A 13,996-nucleotide genomic window follows, 5' to 3' on the forward strand; every position below is an offset into this window, starting at 1 on the left:
TCAGCTGTCAATTCAGACAAACATGGAGCAGCTACTGAATGTCAGACCTGGTCCTAGATGCGGAAGAGACAGCGGTGAGGAGGATTGACGGGTCCCTGCCCACGGGCTCCCAGTGCATCCGTGTGTCTCTGGCCTGGGACAGGCTGGCTTGGGGTGGGGGTGCAACAGGCGTGTCCCCTCTGCAGGACCCATAGCTCCCCCGAGCACCCAGGGGGTGTCCGATGCGCGTGCATGTGTGCGTGGGTGTGTGCTGGGGGCTTCTCTCCTGCCTGGCAGCTGATTTTTAATTCTGAGGCTCCCCCATCTGCCACAAGTTCCAATGTCAGTGCCCATTAGTTCCAGGAAAATTACAGGCACGTGTGGCGCAGACAGCTCACCTTTCATCTTCTCCCGCAGCGCGGGCTCAGGTCTGAAGGCTCCCAGGCACATTTCAGCAGTTCTGTCACCTTAACAAGCGTGCCCCACCCCCCTCAGAGACATCTCAGCCCCAGGCGGCTGTAATTCCACCCTCCCCCGATCTGAATCAGACTGCTCAGGACACGGAAAATCTAGGGGATGTATCTCAGGGTGGCCTCGGCCTCCCTATCTGGGCTGGAGAGGAATGTGGGGACAGCAGGGCCCACAGAACCTTTCAGGACCCCTCTCCCCTACCCTACAGAAAGAGGCCTCTGCCTAGCAGGGTAGGGTGGATGCCTGTGGGGGGCTCTTACCTCCCATGCTGGACAGGGTCATTCATTGAGCACCTGCTGTGTGCCAGGCGCTGTGATTGGCTCCGCTCCGGGGATGCAGCAGAGAGCAGGGTAGATGTGAAGTCAGAGACAGGGCAGTGACAAGGGACTGTGGGGTTAGCAGGACAGTGGGGTGCTGCCACATCGGACCTGTAACCTGTGGGGTCTCCCGTGGGCAGCTGAGTGGTCCTTGCTGTGTGCTGCTCCTGGGGCAGGTGTGGTAGAGGGCCACACTGGAGCCCCTGCCGGCCATTCTTGGGGAGGCCTGCTGTGGACTGTGTGTGGGGAACCCTCCTCCGGCTGGCTCCTGGGGTGGCAGGGCACGCTCCCTGGGGCCATGGTTTGTAGCTTGGCTGTGCAAGGTCTGGTTGGGACTCGGGCTCAGAAGCATCCCACGCCATCTGTCCAAGCACTGTCCTTTCTCCTTGGAGCCCTGGCCTTGCTGAGTTTGCCTTATTGAGCACCTGCTGTTTACCTGACACGCTTCACAAGCACCCTTGCAGCGGAAACCCTCGTGTCCATCGGCAGCTGAGGACACTGAGGCTCAGAGCCATGGGGCACCTTGCCCAAGGAGGAAACGAAGGGCTCCCATCCCCGGGGCCGCTCGGCCTCTGTTGCCAAGTGGCGAGCTCTCTCCGAGGCCGTCCCGCCATTTGCCGCTTCTCCATCTCTGTCAGTGCTGCCCCAGTCCCACCAGTGTTCCCTCTCGCTTGGACGGTTGCAGTGGCCCGCTAGGTCTCCCAGTTGGTTCCACTCTTGCTCTCCACAGACTGTGTGTCAAACACTGTGACCCTTTACCCACTCCTCAACCGCCTGCGGTGGCTCCCCGAGGCCTCGGAACAAAAGGCATCCTTACCGTGGCCCCGTCTCCACGCTCTGCCCCCAACCACCCACCTGCTTTCTCTCTCTCTGGATTTGCCTATTTTATATACATGGAATCATACGTTATGTGGTCTTTTGTGTCTGGCTTGTCACTTAGTCTGATGTTTTCAAGTTCATCCATTTGTAGCGTGTGTCCATACTCTGTTCCTTTTAATGGCAGAATCGTACCCCACTGGGTGGCTCTAGGACATTCTCTTTACTCATCATCAGGTGGCAGATACTTGGGTTCTTTGTACCTTCGCCTGTTGTGTGACTCGTGCTGCTGTGAACAAGCGTGGACATTTATTTGTTTGAGTCCCTGCTTTCAGTTCTTTTGGGAGTGTGCCTAGGAGTGGAATTGCTGGGTCATATGGTAACTCCATGTTTAACATTTTGAGGACCCGCCAAACTATTTTCCTAAAGTTTTTTTTTTGAGTTGGCAACAAATGTGGCTGAGGTTGGGAGGGGTGGAAATTGGGTTTATTGAATAAACTCGTGGTGAATGAGGGAGGCTTGAGGTCCACACAGTTACCCAGCTTTGGGGACAGCCTGCATGGGAGGATGCTGGGCCAGGGAGGTGGGAGGGTGAACCCTTGATGGATGAGCGGGGAGGCTTCAGCCCCCAAGCTCGGCGGTGGACACCCTGTAAGTCCTGAGGGGGCGGGAGGGCAGGGATGTGGCTGAGGATTCTCCAGGGCTGCTCTGTAAAGGTGTCACCTTCCTGGCTTCTAGAGCCCGTGGTGCAGTGCCCCCCTGAGCACCTGGCAGGGGCTTTCCATCCCGTCAGCATCTCATTAGGCAAAGGAGGTTAGAAACGACTTGTCACCACCTTACGCACCACGAAATCAAATACCAATTTGGAGGTGGCCTGCAGTGCTCATGGAGGAGGGACAGGTGGCGTGAAGCAGCGAGCAGCAGTCCTGCCTAAGCTCTGGCCTGTGTCCTGGAGAGGGCAGAGCGGGCACCTGTTTAAAACCCAGAGAGGGAGGAATGGAATGGGCTTTGCTGCTTTGGACGAGCGGGGCCTGCAGGTTTTGAGACCAGTAGGAAAGGGGGAATTCTGAAATGGTCCAGCATTGGTGGCCACACCTGCCCCCTCTCCCAAGGCCAGTCTCGTGTGTCTGGGCTGCAGGACAGATGCCACGTTGTGCTGGTGGAGCTGGCAGGGCAGCCCTTCCTCCCCCCCACGTGAGCACCGCTGGGACTGCAGTGACCGTTCCAGGGATGGTGCCTCATCACAGTAGCTCCTGTTGGTTGTGACCCAGCCAACAAGACTTGTTCCCGTGTTACACGGACATCCTGTCTCGGTGGGTGGGTAAAGTCCACGTGGGCACTTCCCGACGTGGTTGCAGGGGCGTCAGGCGTCCGTCTGGACCTCTTTGGCTTTTCAGTATTGGAAGGCTTGACGGCACCCCGTTGAAGGATTGCCTCCTCTGTGTCTCCGTCCTTCCCTGGGTGAGTCAGAACTGTTGGTGGCAAGAGACAGAAACCCAGGTTGGACTGGTGAAGGCAAAACACCCAGGAGCACCTTGGCTTCTCTGAATAAAGAAGCAGGCTTTGATTTGCCTTCAGGCACAGCTGTCATCAGGCCCCGACTGTCCTCGCTCCACCGTTCAGCTCCACCTTCCTGCCGGTTGGCATCATTCTGGGACAGACTCCTGTCACGTGGTGGCCCCCAAGGCCCCAGGCTTTCATCCTCCCAGCTTAGAGTCCCCAGCAGAGAGGGCCTGTTCCTGGTTCCTCCAGCCAAAGGCTCACGACGGACTCTCATTGGCTCAGATTGGGTCACATGCTCATCCCCGAACCAATCACTGGCCCAGGGAAAGCAGAAATCGGATTGGCCAGGCCTAGATCACGTGACTACTCCTGGAGCCTAGGGAGGAAAGTCAAGTCTGTAGTAGAAGGTGAAGGTGGGGAGTGGGAGGCAGCTAAGGCCCCCCGATGGGGCGTCATCCCTCCTCTGAGCACCGTGGGCTCAGCCTTCCCTCCCGTACCTGCCCACGTTAGACCTCCAGTCAGCAGATCACCAGTGGAGGGCTAGGGCGGCCACCCGCTCGGAGAAGGACAGTTGTTCCTGGGAGGGCAGAGTGACGAGGGACCTCTTTGCAGGAAGCCGGGGTACTTTCTAGTTCCCTGATCGCGGGAGATCGCATAGGAACGTCCAGGTGGCCCCGCAACATCTTGGGTTTTCCTCAGTTCTGGGCGTGGAGGCGTGGAGGGGAGGTTTGCACCTGGTGGGGGCCTGGGGACACACCTTTTCTGAGTGGCTGAGTGGAGGAGGCCTGGGGCGTGTCAGGCTCTCAGTCCAGTGTGGGCAGAGAAGCCTCTCGTAACCTGGGGCGGGGGAGAATGGAGCAGTGCCCGCAGAGAACGGATCCTGGGGAGGATGGGGCCCCGGAGATTTCTGGGCAAAGGCAGCTTCCGATTAGGGGCCCCCTTGCTCCCTTGAGTTCTTTTTTCTAGGTCTCAGTTTCCCATCTGTGAAGCCAGTGGATGTTTATTGAGATTCTTTCCAGTGTAGACACGGATAGTTTCTCTGTTGCCGCCAGGAGCCTTCGGGGGCCCAGGTGGCTCTCATCCGTGTCCTCGGCTGTTTCCCTGGTGTGGCCCTTGGTGTCCTGATGCACTGCTCCCACATCATAGCGTCACCCTCCTGCAGAGGCTCCCCGGGAGGCCCCGGCCTTACCTGGGGTCACTCTGTGACCCATATCCTGCCCAAGCTGGCTGCCCACCACCTCCCGGGGCAGTCGTGTACCTCCCCCAGCCATGCCTCTCGCGACCGGTCCTCAGCTGCCTTCCACAAGCTCCCGGGTGCTCTCGGAAAACTTCTTGGAGTGGGGTCAGGGGGTATGGGGCTTGGGAGCCATCACGGGGTGGTGGGGGCAGTGCTGTCATGGTGGGGGTTCCTGTGTCTGGTGAGTGAGGCCCTTGGCAGTGGGGGAGGGCACCCCTCTTCCTGGTGAAGCTTGTGGGGCAGCTGCTGGCCTAGCCTGGGGCTCAGTTCCTCCAATGCTGTGTCATGTCTCCTGTGCTGTCCGTGGGTAGGGAGGAAGGTCAGGAGGACCTGTGTCCTGCTCTTCCTCACAGGCACCAAAGGAAAGGCTTGGGGCCCCCAACGGGGTCCCACGAGGTGTTGCTGCCCCATGTCTGATCTTCTTTTCTGGTTTTCTCACAGGTCCCTGTGACAGGGCGGCCCGCAAGCAAATGACGAGGACTGGCTTATAGTCCTCAGTGGACATTGAGAGGGAGCTGACCTGGACAAGCACCGCCATGTCGGGGTCCACACAGCCTGTGACGCAGACGTGGAGGGCCACCGAGCCCCGCTACCCGCCCCACGGCATCTCCTATCCCGTGCAGATCGCCCGACCCCACACGGTAAGCGCGCCCGGGGCCACCTTTGGGGCTTTCTCCTGTCACCGAGTCCCTACCCCGTTCCGTTTTCTCCTCAGAGTCAGGGCTCCTGGTGTGGCTCCATGTGTCCCTGAAAGGAGGTGGGGCCACGGCAGAGACCACCAGCATCCGCGGGCCTGCCAGGCTCCGTGCATCTGGTAAAATCTGTTAGTTCCCACTTTAAAGATGGGACGGTAGAGACCAGGGCCAGGCTGAGCTGGTACATCTCAAAGTCAGCAGTGAAATTTGCATGCAAACATGAAGCGCCTGCTGTACACACTTTCCTCACCATGCTGTAAGATTGGGGTGCCTTCCTGGGGGCCTCTGCTTGCAGTCCCTCCTCTCTCTGATCCTTGACCCCAGAGTTTCTTCACTATGGTGATGCTTGTGGCCCTGAGACGACGAGGGCCAGTACATGTCTTGTCTCTGACTCCCTGAATTGGGGTCCAGGGTGGTGGTTCTATTCACCGAGCGGGACAGCCTGCCTGGCGGGGAGCAGGTGTGCTTTCAGTGTTTGTGCCCTCACAGCCAGGTCTCCTAGGCTGCACCCCCTCTGCGCACACTTCCTGCCTTCACCTCTAGCTGCATGAGGACAGGCCTTTGGTTCTGCTCTGTGGACATTATCAGGTACCTCCCATATACCATAACCTTGTGTGCTTGCCAGAGGGCTGGCTCTAAGGTGCCTGGGCCTCCCCTGTTTGGCCTCCTGGCTGCTGGGCAGTGGCGGAACCCCTGTAGTCACAGCTGGGGTAGCAGCTGGCCAGTGTGCATATGTCCTGTTGGCCAGTGTGGTCCTTCCTCATGAGACACAGAGAGGAAATGGCATGGAAGGACATTTCCATCAGTGAGCAAAGCGTGTTCACATATGAACCCACTGGCCCAGCCTGAGGGTGTCCCAGACAGTGGCCTCTTGAGGCCATGTGCCCTCCCCCAGCCCCAGAAGCTTGTCAGCGCATGAAAGAGTTACGAGACCTGTCCCCTGCATGGAGTCACCAAATCTCACAAACAACCCAATGAAAGAGTACCTTGACTTGTTTTCCCATTTTGAGATGAGGGGACTGAGGCCAGGAGGTTAAGTCATGGTGAGAAGGCAGCCTGCCTCAGCCTCAGGGAGCTGAGCCTGGTGTTGGATGCCTGTTTATGGGCACCTACTGTGTGCCCAGGGCGGAGCAGTAGCTCCCGCAGGTGAATTATCATGTATTCCTAGGGTTTCCAAGTGGGAATTCCCGCCCTTTCCCAGGAACTTTTTTTGCTTTCCCCTTCCCGAAACCCAAGATATAAACTGTTTTCTGTTCTCCATGACGAATTGTTTCTACAAAGTTGCGGCTGATACTACCAACCACCTGGGCTCAAGGAGCCGATTTTCCCAATTTCCCAACCAACTTTTCTCGGGATTCGGGAATGGGAAAGCGAAACAAAAAAAAGAAAATTTCCTTTCCTGAGAACGGGTGGGAATTCCGGCCTGGAAACCCTATGTGTTGCCATTGTCGTTATCATGGGTGCCACCAACACTAACAAAATTAAGGGCCCTCGGGGACCGAGCGCGTCCTATAGGGCAGACGTTTTGCTCAGTCCTGTATGTGTATAGTACACTGGCTCCTTTCTCCTGTTCACCCCAGAGGGAGACCCTGACGCTCTCCATTCTGTAGATGGGAAATGTTTTCCAGGTGAGGAAACAGGTCAGGTAACCTCTCTGAGCCTCAGTCTTCCATGCACACGATGGGGGTAATGAGAGCACCCATGTCCTGACCCATCAGGACCAGACGTGACCTGTGTACTGTCCTCAGGGCACTGCCTGACACACGCACAGCCCAGGTGCCCATTTGCTCTTATGTATGTTCCTGTCACTGTTAGCTGCCTGGAGAGGCCGCCTCCCCTGGGGCCCCTGGCTCATGCCTCTGCTTCTCTTACTTCTCATCCCCTCCTGCTGGGTTTGCACCCCTCTCCCACCGCTTACCCACGGACCCAGCCTCAGGGACCCAGCCCCTGCCTTCCTGATGTCCCTCCTGCCCTTTGTCCTGGCTGGGCCCTCTCGGTCATTTGGGGTCACCAGCTGACCCCAGACACCTCCTATTCTTCCCCCGCTGGAGCGTCAGTGACGCAGGATGTGGCTGGACAGGACCCAGTGGTCACCACCGCTCCAGCAGGAGGCCAAGGCCAGGGGTGAGCGGGGGCCCTGGGCAGCCATTGGGTGGGGCGTCTTTATCCTGTGTGGTGGCAGCAGTGTGTCCCTACTTCCTGACCACTGGGTCCTGTCCAGCTGGGTCCTGCTGAGGCAGCCCAGCGGGGACCCTGCTTGTTAACTGAAAGGCAGGAGCCAGAATCCTGGGCAGTGGTCTTGCTCTTCCGGGCGTGTGTCTGGGGCAGGAGCTGCTTTCCCTTGGCTGGTGGGAAGGGAGTGACTCCTTCACACCAGCCCCTCCTAAAGTCAGGGCATGGTTTGGGAATTGCCCCTATTTTTTGAGACTTTGGAAGACAGGGTGGAGAAGAGAGGAAATTGAAGCACAGAAAGACGAATGCCCCATCCAAGGGCGAGGTGGGAACCAGGTGTCCCAGCTCCTGGTATAGTATTATAGCTGAGGCAGGCGTGCTGGGATGTAGGGGCAGGGCCTGGACATAGGGACCTGTGACCTTCCTGGGACTCAGCTCACCAGCTCCCGACAGGCTTGCCTCCGGGGGTGGCATCTCATGGCCCTGAGACCTCCTCCAGGTGCCCTGGGCATAGGGTGGCTTTGATGACCAGTCCCTTCTGCAGCCTGAAGAACCTCCAGGTGTGGCTTTGAATCCATTCCTCCCAACTTGCTGAGTGACATCGGCTACTCACTTAACCCTGTGGGGCAGCCTCAGTTTTCCCGTCTGTAATATGGGTGTCATGGATCTGAGCCCTCGAGGTGATTGGGGTGGTGAATGTACATGGCAGTCGTCTGTTTCCCCCCTGGCAGGGTAACAGGAAACTCAAGGAGGCCTGTGCCCCTCGGGACTGCAGGACTCTGGACTCTGAGGGGTGGTGGGAACTGACTCTTCTGCTGGCCGTGCTTTGGCCTGTGTCATCTGCAGGCCTCTGGTGTGCTATGCCCAGCGCAAATGGAAGCTTGATTCTAGGTGTGCTTGCAGACAGACGCCTGCACCCCAGACTGCGGAGGCCCGGTTCTGCTGACCCAGCTTCAGGCACACTCCGAGCCTCTGTGGATGTCGGCGTGTGCGTGGCTTGTGGAATTCCACCTGCTTCCCCTGCAGGGTCTCTCTGTACCCTGTTCCCTCCCCCACAGCATCAGGACCCCACATTTTTCCCTGAGGGTCTTTGCTTGGCACAGAGGGTCTCCCAGGATTGAGGGTCCCGATGCACCCTCCCTCCTTGCTTCCTTTGGGGCTTTTTATGGCCCAGCTCAAGTCTGCCTTCTCCCCGAAATCCTCCAGAACCCCCTCAGCTCTCCTGAGCTCCTGCAGTTTTGTGTTGAATGAATGTGTTAAAGTCAGAAGACAGGATCTGAATCCCAGAGCTACCTCTTGCTGTGTGGCCTTGGGCAAATTAATAAACCTCTCTGTGCCTCATTGTGCTTCAAGGAGGGCGGTTTGAAGCACAGGCTCTGGAGTCAGACTGTTTGCATTCACATCCTACGTCAGTGACATCCTAGCTATGAAACTTTGGACAAGTGGCCTTACTGCCCTGTGCCTCAGTTTCCCCATCAGTTGACCAAGAGTAGTTAAAAGATGGTGAGGATCAAATTAGTTGACATATGCAGAGGCCTTTGCCCAGTGCCTGGACAGAGTTAGCGTGCGCTGATGTAGAGGAGTGATAACTCGGATGATGACACTATTGCTATGACGACAGCGTAGCTATTTGTATCCTTTTCGTTTCTTCCTAGAACACACTGTGGGCTTTTCCTCTGGAGGAGGGTGGCTGACTTCTGTAAATATTTCACGCTTTCCGGGCCATGCTGTCTCTGTCACAACTATGCGGCGCTGCTTCCGTTGTCTCGTGAAAGTAGCTCAGCCAAGACGTAAATCTATGGCCATGGCCATGGCCATGAGCCAGTGACATGTGACGAAACGGGCTGAGCCTGGCTTTGGCCTTGGGTTGCTGACTCCTGCCCTAGATCAGTGCTTATCAAACTCTGTGGGAAGGACCAGTCTGTTTAATTTCCAGTTTGTCACAAACTGATACATGGTCCTACTGCGTGTGACCCAATTCACAGATGCGGGGGCTGGGAGGGGTGTCTAGGCTGAGGCCAGGAGGCCCTGGGGTGGAGATTGGTGGTGTGGACACTGCCGGAGTGGCCGCTCACATGCTTCTTAGACGGACTTCGCTGATGAGCTCATCCCACTTGGCTCCTGAATTGGGAAACTGAGGCCAGAGAGTTCGTGCTGTGGCTTCTCCATACGCACTCTGTGGGGGCCCCTGCGCCACGTGCCTCTTGCCGCCTCGGTTGGCAGTTGTAAGTGCTGTCTTGCCGAGTCCCTCTCCCGAGGGATTGGGCTGTTTGCCTCTCTGCCACTTTGCTTTTGTGCTAAAAAGCCGGTGGGAAAAATTTCCTCCTGGCAGACTGCAAGACCTGCTGATTTCTTTTCACACCTCTGTGCGTGCGCACAGAAGATCTTTGCCTGGCAGCCTCGCCGGAGCAATCCCAGAGGCCTCCACTCCCTCCCTCAAGCCCTTTCTTCTTCCTTCTCCCCCACCTCCCCATCTGCAAGCACCTGGTGCTTTGTGCCAGACTCATGGAGCGCAAGGGTGGGGAGGATGAGCCCTTCTCTGCCTTCCGGAAGCTGCCCTCAGCCTTGGGGTAAATCTCTTGGAGAGTTAAGTGGGATTAGAGGTGGGAGGCACAGAGGCCTCCTTCCATCTGGGTCAGTCACCTGTTTCAAAGATGAGGAAACTGACACTCAGAGGGCTGGAGTGATGGACAGATACTGCCAGCCTCAGGCCTTGCAGCTCTGTTTCCTCATGGGCTGCCTGGTAAGGCCTTTCCCTCATTGTTTCCAGCCTGAGGTTGACAGGGTCCCTCTTGATTCCAGTTACTCATCCTCTCTAGCCTGGCCTTTCATCTTACATGCTTGTTTTGGAGGGTCTGAAACACATACTTACCCTGCACACCTACCTGGTATCATCTGATTCTCTTTGCAGAAATAACTGTTTAAAAAAGAATAAGCCCGAGAGCAAAAGAATGACTAGATTTTTTATGAAAAATTGGGAGAATTTAAAGAAAGGTGCCACGAAGAAAATAAATCACCTGCAATCCCACTCTCTCCTAATCCTTACCTGTGTCAGACATCACTAATTGATTCACACACATACACACACACACACACACTCAGTGTAACTGACTGTTCTAGACAGACAGAACTAATCAATTTGGATTGGTACATGGATAAAGCCTGTCCCATTTTCTCGTTTGAAAGACTTGTTTCTATTTTTTTTTTTTTTTTTTTTTTTTAACATTTCAGTGCTTCTCAAATCAGGGTGTATTGACAACTGGGGCTCACCTAATTTGTTAATGTTAAGTTTTTCCCTGGATGACAATGGAGAATGGATGGCATTTGACTAAAAAAGTAGGAGGGTTTTGCCTGCAGTTTATTCTTCTGACTTTGATCTGTGCTTACGTATGTGACACACGTGTGCGGGTTTTTCCTTTGTTTCGGGGCCTGGTCTTTGAGCCTCGCAGACCCTCCCCTGGTATGTGACGCACGTGCCTTGCTGTCTCACGTGGATCCGTGTTCACTTAGTGCCCTTGGCAGACATCAGGCCGCCCTTTCATTCCCGTCGTCCCTGCTGACACGCGGGCTCGGTGTTCTCATCTGCAAAGCAGGCAGAATCGCAGAGCAGCAGGGCTCGGGGACGCTGTGTGGGAAGGACAGCGCCCTGGCGGCCCAGAGCGCCCGCCCTCTTAGCTGTGTGTGCCACTGCGCATTGGCCGTTGGCTTCTGGCCTCGGGGGCCAGGGAGGACAAGGGCTGGGCCTCCTGGTGCGGGAGCGAGCCCTGCACAGGGGGCTCTTGGCTCTGCCTCCCGGTGTAAAGGGCCGTGTGCCCTGGCATTGGCACTCTCTCTGCTCTCTCTGTAGGACGTCGGGCTGCTTGAGTACCAGCACCACCCGCGTGACTACGCCTCACACCTGTCACCTGGATCCATCATCCAGCCCCAGAGGAGGAGGCCCTCCCTGCTGTCCGAGTTTCAGCCCGGGAATGAAAGGTGAGGGGAGGCTTACATCCCCAGCCCTCCTTGCTCAAAGGCACGGAGCTGTTTCTCAGTTGGGGAAACGGAGGCGCATGGAGAAGCAGGAGCTTGCTGGGTTGGTGTTAAGTGAGGCGGTGCCAGGCTATGTGTTCGCCCTTGTACTGGGGCCAGGATGGGTGAGCAGGGAATTGCTCTGTGACCCTCAAATTTCCTGCTGTAGGTCTTCTGTGGATGTGTGGCCCATGCAGGAGGGGGTGACCATCAAAACGTTGGGGAGAGGGGCTTGGTCGCTGGTTGGGAGGGACGTGTCCACACCTGGGTACACACAGGGAGCCGGAGCCCCCTTCCTTCCCTCCTTTTGTCCTTCCACTTTACTTCGAGTTCTTTTCTGTCCCTCTGCTGGCATACAAGGCCCTCTTATGTCTGCCCGCTGCTGGGCCAGCTTTGCTTAAATCCAGGCAGGAGGGAACGAGCCAGTGTGGGGACCTCAGCGAGGGGAGGGGCAACCCCAGAGCAGGGCCCACGTGGCCTGAGGTAGTAACAGCACACATCGCTCAGGCCTGTGCATCTGACACGTGCTGGCCCTTTCTAGGCTGTGGGCACACAGTGGGAATCTCGACAGATGGCTCTGCCCACAGGGAGCCTCCATGCCACAAACACACACACAGTCACTCCAGACGTGGCAGGTGACCTGTTACCTACTGGGCAGGAAGGGCTGCTGCTTGGCTGGGGTGGCCAGGAAAGGCCTCTTGGAGGAGGGACTCTTGGTTGCTAAGTAGCCAGCCATTCAGATTGCTGAGTGGAGGCATGCAGGTGGCAGGGACAGCACCAGCAAAGGCTTGGAGGTGAGAAGGTGCTCGGAGTATTTCAGAAAGGCAAGGAGGCTGCTGGCTGGAGTGAGCAGGTGATTGGGGGCAGGGCAGGGGCTGAGTTTCACAGGAGCTACGGGACGCTTTTGAGCTTCAGATGGACTGGATGTCACGTCTACTCTGAGATCCTTCAGGCTGTGCGCAGCGATTGTCGGGGCTGGGGGACCACTGAGGCTGGGCTGGCCCGAGGCCCGACCCGTTGGCTTCTCCTGTCACTGTGCTGAGGCTGCGAGTTACACGGATGGCCTGTGTTTACTCACTGGGACTAGAAACTCCAGAGTCCTGGCCTGAACCTTTGTGGTACCACATGCCCCTGGAGGTGTCCCAGGGCCACGCAGGGAGGCCACCGCCAAGGGCCATGGCCGCAGTGTCTCAGGAGCAGGTGTCCTTGAGTGGGCGCACGCTTCGGAGGTGAGATGAGGTGTGGCTGGTGGGCAGGGAGACGTCTGTTGGGAGGAGGTGCCGCGTGCGCCGAGACATCTGTGAGGAGAGGTAGCATGGAAGGAGCAGGTGTGTGAGTGTTCTTGGCCGACACCTCGCAATTGCAAAGGCTCTGAGGCAGGAATACAGTGGGCCAGGTAAGCGAGGGCCAGACACGGCAGGGCCTGAGTGTGAGGGGAATGCGTTTGAATTCGATTCCAAGTTTACTGAAAAAGGCATCAACTTGAAAAACATTTCAGAGGACGGGCGATGTTTGGGCCGCCTGAGAAGGAGCAGGAGCTGGAGGTGGAGGCCGAGTGTCCTGGCTCCGCTGTGTGTGCTCAGGAAAGGCCGTGTCTTCTCTGGGGCATTTTCCTCCCCGGAAAATTGGGAGGAGGATTAAGGAGAGCCAGACTGAAGGGACGAGGCTGGACAGCTCCCATCTCTGCATCAGGCAGCTGGGCTGAGTTGAGGAGGAGACAAGACCAGGTTTAGCAGCAAGAGTGCTGTGATCGGCTGGTGATGTTTGCCCTGGGTGGGTGATGTGCACGCGGCACCGTCTGTGATTATCCGAGTTCGACCCATAGTGCTTTTCGGACTTCACTGTACCCACGAATCACCTGGGGATCTTGTGTAAGTGCAGAGTCTGACTCAGTAGGTCTGGGGTGGGACTCAAGGTCCTGCATTTCTCAGTGGCTCCGGGTGGGGCTGCTGCAGCCGGTTCTCGCACACACAGCAGCGAGGGTGTGTGGAATCGGTGCATTTTCTTCCCGTAAGCACAGCGAGTGAATGTTGACTTGACAAGTCTGTCTGAGTCTGTGCCCTTGGACAGGTGGGCGCTTCTCCCGCAAGATTGAAGAGGGCATGGTGCACAGTAGGTGTGCAGCGGGGAGGGCAGTGGAGGTGATGCCCTATGCCCTTGCCTGTTGCAGGTCTCAGGAGCTTCACCTGCGACCTGAGTCCCACTCGTACCTGCCTGAGCTGGGCAAATCGGAGATGGAGTTCATTGAGAGCAAGCGCCCTCGCCTGGAGCTGCTGCCTGACCCCCTGCTGCGGCCCTCACCCCTGCTGGCCGCGGGCCAGCCCGGGGGCTCTGACGACCTGTCCAAGGTAAGGCCTGGCCCCCAGCTGGGAGCTCCTGAAGGTTTGGCGTCTGCTGTGATTGAGCTGCATGCAAGGGAAAGGGGAGCTGTGCGGTACAGCTTGGGCCAAGGCTGGGAGGTGCACTGAGCACGGTGCACGCAGAGGCTGGGCGGGTGGTGAGAGGACGGTCGAGGGCGAGGTTTCCTCTGTGGGCCGTTGCGTGGCTGGAGAGGGACAGCCGTCACCTGAGTGTGTCCTGCCTGCGGGGGCCACCATGCCCCCAGCGTCCCAGAGGGCCCTTTGGTTTCACTCTTCTTTAAAACAGCAAGTCAGAGCTGATCTGGTGTTTAGAGAATGTGCATAGATTAAGCGCCGACGGTTTGTTGCTGCGGGGGTGGGGCTCTGCCATTTCAGTAGAGCTCAGGGCGGTTGATGCTGAAAGCTCGTTTGACCTCCATTTTCATGGGGGAAGCC

General features: G+C 57.3%; 1 protein-coding gene across 25 annotated transcripts in view; it reads left to right on the forward strand.

The window, feature by feature from the left end:
* The window catches only part of NCOR2 (nuclear receptor corepressor 2), a 185,108-nt gene that overhangs the window by 44,453 nt on the left and 126,659 nt on the right, over positions 1-13,996 (forward strand). For all 25 annotated transcript variants that reach the window (XM_033098522.1, XM_033098519.1, XM_033098538.1 and 22 more), the window contains exons 2-4: positions 4,765-4,964; positions 11,038-11,165; positions 13,372-13,549. In XM_033098522.1, the coding sequence (XP_032954413.1) occupies positions 4,860-4,964; positions 11,038-11,165; positions 13,372-13,549 (411 nt within the window). In that variant the 5' untranslated portion in view covers positions 4,765-4,859. The remainder of the gene's footprint in view (positions 1-4,764; positions 4,965-11,037; positions 11,166-13,371; positions 13,550-13,996) is intronic.

This window comes from Rhinolophus ferrumequinum, chromosome 25 (assembly GCF_004115265.2).
Source record: "Rhinolophus ferrumequinum isolate MPI-CBG mRhiFer1 chromosome 25, mRhiFer1_v1.p, whole genome shotgun sequence".
NCBI lineage: Eukaryota > Metazoa > Chordata > Mammalia > Chiroptera > Rhinolophidae > Rhinolophus > Rhinolophus ferrumequinum.